This window comes from Hipposideros armiger, unplaced genomic scaffold (genome assembly GCF_001890085.2).
Source record: "Hipposideros armiger isolate ML-2016 unplaced genomic scaffold, ASM189008v1 scaffold_1102, whole genome shotgun sequence".
NCBI classification, from domain to species: Eukaryota; Metazoa; Chordata; class Mammalia; order Chiroptera; family Hipposideridae; genus Hipposideros; species Hipposideros armiger.
The window spans coordinates 253300-262230 of NW_017732452.1; the positions used below are offsets into that span (position 1 = coordinate 253300).

The 8931-nt window shown below is 36.8% G+C and overlaps 1 protein-coding gene across 1 annotated transcript in view; it reads right to left on the reverse strand.

Moving 5' to 3' along the window:
* Window positions 1-8931, reverse strand: part of ACSS3 (acyl-CoA synthetase short chain family member 3) — a 166523-nt gene that overhangs the window by 110230 nt on the left and 47362 nt on the right. Inside the window, exon 5 of the mRNA XM_019632234.1 lies at window positions 2044-2232. Coding sequence (XP_019487779.1) covers window positions 2044-2232 — 189 coding nt within the window. The remainder of the gene's footprint in view (window positions 1-2043; window positions 2233-8931) is intronic.

The following is an 8931-nucleotide window of genomic DNA, read 5'->3' on the forward strand; positions in this document are numbered from 1 at the left end:
GGGCCGGGGGCAGTCCACCATACCATGCAGGAGTCCAACCGGCAGCCTTGTTGTTAAGAGCATGCGCTCTAACCAACTGAGACATCCGGCCGCCCAAGATGCTTATTTTTTATATATCTCAAATTCCCCATATTGTATAAAATTTTACAAAAAGGAAATATTACATCTCACACCTTTATCTAAACGGTGCTAAGGATTTCTGTAGCTAAAAAACTGCTGTCTATAGCTTTCTCAGACAAGTCCCCAGCTGCCCACTGATTTGCAGGTCAATGACTGACTGATATCTCCCTTAGACTTCCCTTCATAAGCACTAACTCAATATATTTTAAAAAGAAAGAGAGAAAAAAAAATCCAGCCAGTTAGTCTACACACCAGCTTAGAGTTCTAAAAACTGATCTATTCCAGATGAAGTCAGACATGCAAAACCTCAGTCAATGCCTGGCACTCAGGGGGCCTTCCATACATATTAGTTCTCTTCTTTGTTAAGAATGTCTCATCTTGAGCTTGTAAAACTCTAAAGGTCAATTATCTCTTACTCTTGCATAGACCTTCCTTCCTTTATCTTCCCACTGCTATTATACTCCTCCTGCCCATTGCTTCACAAACAGACCACCTACCAAAGGTTTTTATTCCAGCCTCTAGCCTCTCTCCCACTCACATCATATTGCAAGACTTTGCCTCCTCTTAGTATTGCTTAAAGCATGACACTCATCTGCTCAAAACCTTTGGTCAAGGTCTACAGGATCCAGTTCAGACACGAACTGCCTTCGCAAGCTCACTTTCTCCCCTTCCTCAGTCACAGGGATCTATTCACTGGCCTCCAAAAGAATTTTACTGCCTTTATTGCTAGACTCATATTCTTTTTCTCTCCTTTTGGATTCCATGATCTAATTCTCTTCAACTAGCTGAAGATCTAACTTAGCCAAGATCTAACTCAAATCTCACGTCCTTCAGGAAGCTTTCTGTGGCCACCCAGCTAAAAGAAATTGCTCCTTCCTTTAGATCAGGGATCTGCAAACTATGGCTGAGAGCCACACGCTACCCTCAGCATGTTTCTATAAAGTTTTATTGGGACACTGCCATGCCCTTCATTTATATTGTTGCGGGGAACCCAGACAAAGAGACAGGACACCAAGGCGTGGGAAGCAACTTTTACTAATGGGCACTGGCTCAGCAGATTCACATCCAGAGGCTGAGCCCCGAGACCCGGGCGGGACTCGGGGCTATACACCCTGAGGTTTCCTGGTTAGCAGCTAAGGTTCCTTATTAGGACATGCAGCCTTGTGCCAGTCCCTGATTGGCTCCCGGGTGAGGTAGGAATTCAGAAATGTTAAACGCAGAAGTCTTGCTGACCATACAGTGCAGGAATGTCTTTGTCTGAAGTGACCACATGGTCTGGGAAGGCCTTTGTCTAGAGCCCACTGCCACAATGTAGTATCTGAAGCTGCTTGGGTGCTACAGCAGCACAGCTGAGTAGTTGTAACAGGAACCACAAAACCTGCAATGCCTAAAATATTTACTATCTGGCAACATAAAGAAAAATGTATGCTGATCCCTCCTTTAAGTTCGTAAAATAATAACAGCTAAAGCGTTTGGTTTTTTTTAATGAGTACTCTAGACCAGATACTGTGTTAAATGTTTTAAATTCAATATTTCAACAATATTCCATAACAGCTTTATCAAGTTCGTTATTTTAGTACTCATTTAAACATTAACTCCACCCCTCCCTTAAGCCCTTTCTTAATCTCTGTGCTATACCACCACTCCTGGAAGTATGTAGATTACAAAAGTTATGTGTCCCACCCATTTGACAAGTATCATTTATTATCCTGTTCCAAGGGTACCAAGCTTATAGCAGAGGCCTAATAAATATATGTTGAATAAATAATAAATTTGTTATCAGATATTTTACTTGTCTTATACACCCAAATACAGAGAGCACCAAAAAAAGGTATACACATTTTAAAAAAGGAAAATGTGTATCCACAGGTATGGCTGTACTACATGTAGCTGCTACTTGATTTCTCCAAATAAAGCACTTACCTTTGCATGATCAATACGACTACTTAGTTCCTTGGATGCAAATCCCCCAAATATGAGACTGTGAATGGCTCCTATCCTCGCGCATGCCAGCATGGTGTATATCGCCTGCGGGATCATGGGCATGTAGATAACCACGGTGTCACCTTTCTTGACACCATGATTGACCAAAACACCAGCCAGCTTAGAGACCTAGAACAAAATCATTAGATTAGCAAAGTGTTTTCTGTGCTATTTCACTAAACTTCTAAGTAAAAGGCAGTAATGCAAGAAGATGATCACCTCTTGGTAGTGGATTAAAAAAGCCTGAGAAACACATGTTTGATGATGATGAAGATAAGGGTTTAGATAGCAACAATAATAATAGACATCTGTACCATAATTAACTACAAGCCAATTTACTATTATTATACCATATGAACTTTGTGGCTTAAATTTGCTTAATTATTCATTCAACGACATATTTACTGAGCAACTGTTATGTGTCAGACATTGTGCTTAGAGTTGGGAACATGACATTGAAAAATAAGAACAAAGACATGTCCATGTTGAGCTTGTATTCTAACGGGTGAATCTGCCACATTAACAGAAAAAAAAAAAGGTTATAAATTTAGATATATGCTGGGTTAATTGTTGAAGGAAACAAGAATGCATTCAAAAAGAAAGTGTATCATTATGCATATAAAAGGTAAAAAGACAGAGTTTATTACTATAATTATTCCTATTTTAAAGATAATGTAACTGAGGCTCGGAGATAATAAATAGCTAACCAGAGGTGACAGAGCTAGTAACTGGTATAAACAGGATACCACGTAGGTCTTTTGACCTCATATTCTTGCCCTTTTTACTGCCTCAAGACAATTATTTTTTCTTTATAGTTTTTTTATACAAATTATTTACACAAAGCGACTGCTTTCTATCTCAAAACCAAACATACAAACTTCTTTTTACTTTTAACATGCATCTTGGAGACCCAACATACAAATGTCTCTTTCCTCTTAACATGCATTTTTGCAATTTCTAGTAATTAAGACAAAACAGATCATAAGCCCACACATGGTATCATTTGTTGCAAGAAACCTTTCCATAGGCAATTACAGAAGGCTGTGGGAAGTATGCCCAGACCAAAGTGAATAAGAAGTTCAACACCCTTTCATTTAGAAAAATATATATTTAGTACCTATCTATGCCAGAAACTGTTTTCTGAAATAACAGTAAATGAAACAAGACAAAGGTTTCTATCCTCAGAGTATTTACGCTTTAGCAGAAGAAATAATAAGTAAATTATGTATTATGCTAAGGGTAATCAGCTTTATTGGGGAAGAAGAGTACAGCAAAGTAGAGGGGGTTGAGGGAGTAGGGAATACAATTCTCAACAGGACGATCAGGGTAGACCTCATTGAGAAAGTGACATTTTAGCAAGGACATATGGAAGGTTGTGAGGAAGTGGTTATCTGTGAGTAGATTGTCTCAGGCAGGGAGAACGCCAGTCAGTACAAAGGTGTAAGGAGTGTCATATGTGAAGCGACTGGGGAATAGCAGGGAGACTCAGGGATCTGCAACACAAAGAACAAGTGAGAAAGTGGTTATACATCAGGTCAGAGAGCTGAGCGGCCTGAAGGGACCCGTGGGCAACTGGAAGGACTAGGGCTTGCCTTTGAATGAGACTGTTCAAGCTAATGAACAGAGGCAGCCTGAGACAAGGAATTAGGCCACATGGCTTTTTGCGGTGCCTTTCATTTCATTCTGCTTCTCCTACTTTTTGAGCAAGTTCAAAGGATTCTGAATCCTGATCATTCTTATTATTTTTTTCTCTTTACTCATTTTCTCCGGGCAGATGGAGAAAAGATGTGGTCAAGGTTAAGAATGCTGTTGAAAGAAGGTAACAGCTACTATCTCAGTGTTTTATTCTCTCCTATATTGCAAACCGTAATTTAGTGCTCTTTCTTTTTTAAGAACTCAAAGCTGCCCTGCAGAAAGATACATCAAAGTAATATAAATCATGAACTTCAATTCTACATGAAGCTCAAGAACCAAGGTAAACACTGGAAAGCTACTGTATATCCAAACATCTCAGTGTGTAACCCCTGCAGACAGAGGTCACGCTCCATGATCACATGACTGGTCCATTTAAGGGACAGCACTGAGAGACACCAGTGACAAGAGTTTGTGCTATTTACAGCTATACCTCAGCATCTTGGTAGGGCCTGTTGGTGAATAAAAATAATCTTCAACAAGACCCCATCTAGTAATGGTTCAGTAACTTCACATTCCAGTCTCACTTCACAATGTTGCTGAAAGATACCCAAAAGTTTCCTGTCCTCTGAAAGAAATAAAATTAATAAATTCAAGACCTTTTTTGAAAGAAAGATCTCAAAATGGCCCAATGTGACCCCAAGATGTATTTAAGTGAGGACCATGTCGCATCTTTAAAAAATGAGTCAACATACTGAAATTAGGTTTCATCTACAAATCCAGATGTCCAGGTTCTCTTGAAAAACTGGAAGGTCTGACAACACTAGATTTGTGTTCTTGAATAACGACAATTGAGTCCGATCAGCTGCTGGGTTTGCCACAGAACTAGCCATTCCCTGGGATTATTTATCACCGAGCTTGCATTTATCTGGCCATTCTGAGTTTAAAATATATTTTCTTAGATCCTGTTTATGTTTACACCACAGTTCCATAACCACGGAATGTGATATATGCCAATAATTGATTTTTCTCCCATTAATGTTATCTGTTGGCATCTGAGTTGGGAACCACTGCCTGAAGACAGCCTTCCATCAAATTAGGCTGCACTGGATCTGTATAACCACTAGGTGGCGCGCACTCGGCCTAGTTAACCTTGCTTCTTGCAGCTACTCCTCAATGTTTTGACAGATGCTCTAAAGACAAAAGTTTTACGTGACCAATAGAGAAAATTTATTTTTCAATACTTTCCAGGACTAAATGTTACTCCAGTAAAATCATCTATTGTAAATTCTAAATTTAATATATATATATAGATAGATAGATAGATAGATAGATAGATATAGATATAGATATATATTTATATATATATATGAGAAAATGTATGGGAAGATATGTTTCTGGTGGGACCTAATAAATAGGCTTATGAAAAAATTAGCTCACAGCAAGAAAAAATGGACATTGATTCTATATTAACATATTTAAGAATGCTTCATTAAAAAATACTACTTATTAATAATAAATCTAAAGTTGGTCACCTAAGAGTTCAAAATAACTCAAATAAAGTACTAGAAATTTGAACACAAAAGTCAAGTTTATGATTGCTACTTCTTTTTTTCTTTTTCATTTCCTTTTTTTTAAATTTTTTTTTTATTTAAGAATCAGATTGGAGCAATCAGAGTGTTGCCAAGTTTCGATTATGTGGAGCCATTAACCACAGAGTCATGGGAACTCCAATCATCATGTTCTAATCTACCCTCCAAAAGGAGGAACAGGTAAGGATTATCCTACCTGGCGATCTATGATTGCTATTTCAAGGTTCACCTCAATGAAAAACTATTGAGGAGGAAATAGACGTTTTTATTCAATGTATATATATTCTTATTCTATCATAGATATCTGAGTATAGATTTATAATTTCTATTATTATCCACAGGGAAAATATTTTCACATATTTCTTGTATACCTTATTGTTTTTCAACTGAAGAAAAAGTTAAGTCATGTGTCATTCATCCGTTTCATATTCATCTTTGTGCCTTCTTAAAATTGTGCTTTAATTTATCAACAATTTAATAATTTTATCTCAGACACACACCGACTTTGGTTTTCATTCTGGCGTCAATGGCAATGCATAGCCCACACAACCATGGTCAAGCCATGATACTCTGCTAGCATGAGGATAAGTAAGCTGTGAAGGAAGCCTGAAGAAACCAAACAAATGTATGTGTTCACTGAGATACAACACTGTTTACTTCTTCCCACTAAACATTATTTGAATTAATCATTATGTTGGCACTGATATAAAATCATTTTAATATGTAAGTATCCTGTCACTGATTCAATTTATATAATATCTGCTATGTGTCCTATACTGAGGCCAAGTCTGCGGATGGAAAAATAAGAAAGATATGGTCCTTGAAGCACAAAAATTTAGAGTCCAGGAAAAAACAGCATACATAAATAGTAATGATAAAATAGGAAGATGCAACAACAGATATTCATGTAATGTAAAATGGTATACACACGTATTGGGTTATATATAACATAATCACATATTTGGTTTAGAGACAAGTAAAACCTTAAATGTCAGAATTATAAAATGAAAACATAATAGCATAATGAATGAAAAATTTCTCAATACACGTTTTATATAGTCATTCTGGAAAATCTTCATTCAAAAGCAGTCTGCGGGTTAGTATAATTTCATGACCAAATGCCCATGACACAGACATAAATATTAGCTGAAATTGACCAAAGTTTCTATGGAGTATATTAGCACTCGCTTCACAAACAGCAAGTGTGTCCATCTAAATAAAGTCATGTTTGTAGGACACAGACAGTGTCGGTGTCCAAATTATAGTAAAAAGATAACAATCATGAGCAACCTCGGGACCTGTCAGAGAAAATTATAGAGAGAAAAAGCAAAAGCTGCAACAGTGTTATACTGCAAACCCTAGTCTAACCAATCACAGAAAACAGAACTGATTTAAAGACTAATTATAATATCTGAGAAGACAGTTTATTGAAATTAGGGATAAGTCACTTGTTCTTGGAATATACAGAATTTCCCATAGAAAGGGATGATTGCCTAAAATACCTGCATTTTATTTTTAAATATATTAAGTTAATCATGTGTTATGTACAAACTCACGCACAATACACACATTTTTGGTTTTTCTATTTGTACACACATAGTGAGCCACCAAAAAAATAAAAATTTCTAGTGAATAGTTTATATTTTTGTCCATGTGCCAACTGTGTATCCAGGTAAATATCTGTGAAAAGAAATTTGTTATACTAAAACTGCTTAAGATATGAAATGATACTGAAACTGACTTTTTTGAAAAGAAATCTTTCAGGAATGTAAATATTTTCATTTAATATAAGAAGCTTCTAGAAATGCAACTTTTTAAGACAGTGACAATTTATTGGGTATGACATTGAGATAATTTTAATTTAAATATGATTCTATACTAACTCAATTCCATTGTGAGATAGCCCTTTCAACAGCAACAATGTAAAGTTGATGTTATTAAAAGAACAGAAATCTTTCCTCAAAAGATAAAAGTATACCATTGTTGACGAAAAAACATCCACCTTAACAGAAAGCTTATGAGTTTATTTAAGCCAAACGGACGACAATTGCCAGGAAGCAAAGTTTCAACGGATTGAGAAAATGCTCCAGAAAATGGCCATTTCGCAATTTATATGTTACAATCAAAGGGGGAAGGCTACATGAAATCCACTGGCTATAGATTAAGGGGGTGGGAGAAAGCAAAGCGGGGAAATCTCTGGGATTGGATAAAAAGCAAAATGGAGAGAAACACACACTTCTTTATACATTGGTGGGTACAGGATAGTTAATAGCATTTTACAGCAGGTAGAGATGGTATTTGGGGAACAACATAACAATGAGGGATTTTGTAGCTTCCTGCTCTAGTGTGGTGGGTTGTGCCTCCTGGGGGGTCCGGAAAAAGAAATTACTCTGACATTCCAAGGGTATGTTATCTTAGATGCAAAAAGACAACAGACAGGCTCACTTAAGGTAAAGATTGACCTTTGCCAAGGAAGCTACAGGTCAAGGATGTGACTTTCCCCCATGGCCCACCTTAGTTAGGAATTTTTATGTTCACGCCATACTATCCTGAGCTTGTCAGGTTTAACATGTGGCCCCTTTTCCATCCACAACATTTACATTCAAGAGTAAAATTTATTATTGCTATATGAAAGAGAAAAATATACTTCACATTTAAAAATAGAATTCTATTAAGTTTTAGAAGAAAAATTGTAAAATCTTTTTATTTATTTATTTATTTTATTATCATTATTAGTTTCAGGTGTACAAAACAATGCAAGAGGTATCCTTTTCACCTATCACAAAGTGACAACCCTTCTCCCCCCATCCACTGACCCCCCACCATCAATATCATACATATCTATTACAATTCCATTGACTCCATTCCCACACTATACTCCACAATCCCATTACTATATATGTATTAAATTATAGTTGACATAGAATATTATTCAACGGCAGCTTCAGATGTGCAGTGCAGTGGTCAGGCCTCTACACCATCCATGAAGTGGTCTCCCTAACAAGACAGGAGATCATCTGGCCCTCTAAAAAATATTTACAACATTATTGATTATATTCCCCAAACTGCCTTTTCTACCCCTGAGGCCATGTTGTAGTTACCAATTTATGTTGTCTCCTCCCTTCCCCTTCTCCCTCATCTCCACCCCACTCCCATCTAGCAATCATCAGTTTTTCCTCTGTATCTCTGAGACTATTTCTGTTTACATTATTCGTTTATTCAGTTCTTTAGATTTCACTGTAAGTGAGATCATATGGTATTTGTCTTTCTCTGATGACTTATTTCACTTAGCATAATGTTCTCTAGGTCCATCCATATCGTTGCAAATGGTACTATTTCCTTCTTCTTTATAGCTGAGTAACACTCCGTTGTGTAAATGTACCACAGTTTCTTAATCCAGTTGTCTACCGATGGGCATTTCAATTGTTTCCAAGTCTTGGCTATTGTAAACAGTGCTATAACGAACATAGGGGTGCATATATTTTTTTGAATTAGTGTCTTGGGTTTTTCTGGATAAATACCTAAGAGTGGAATTGCTGGGTCATAAGGTAGTTCCATTTCCAGTTTTTTGAGATACCTCCATAGTGATTTCCATAGTGGCTGC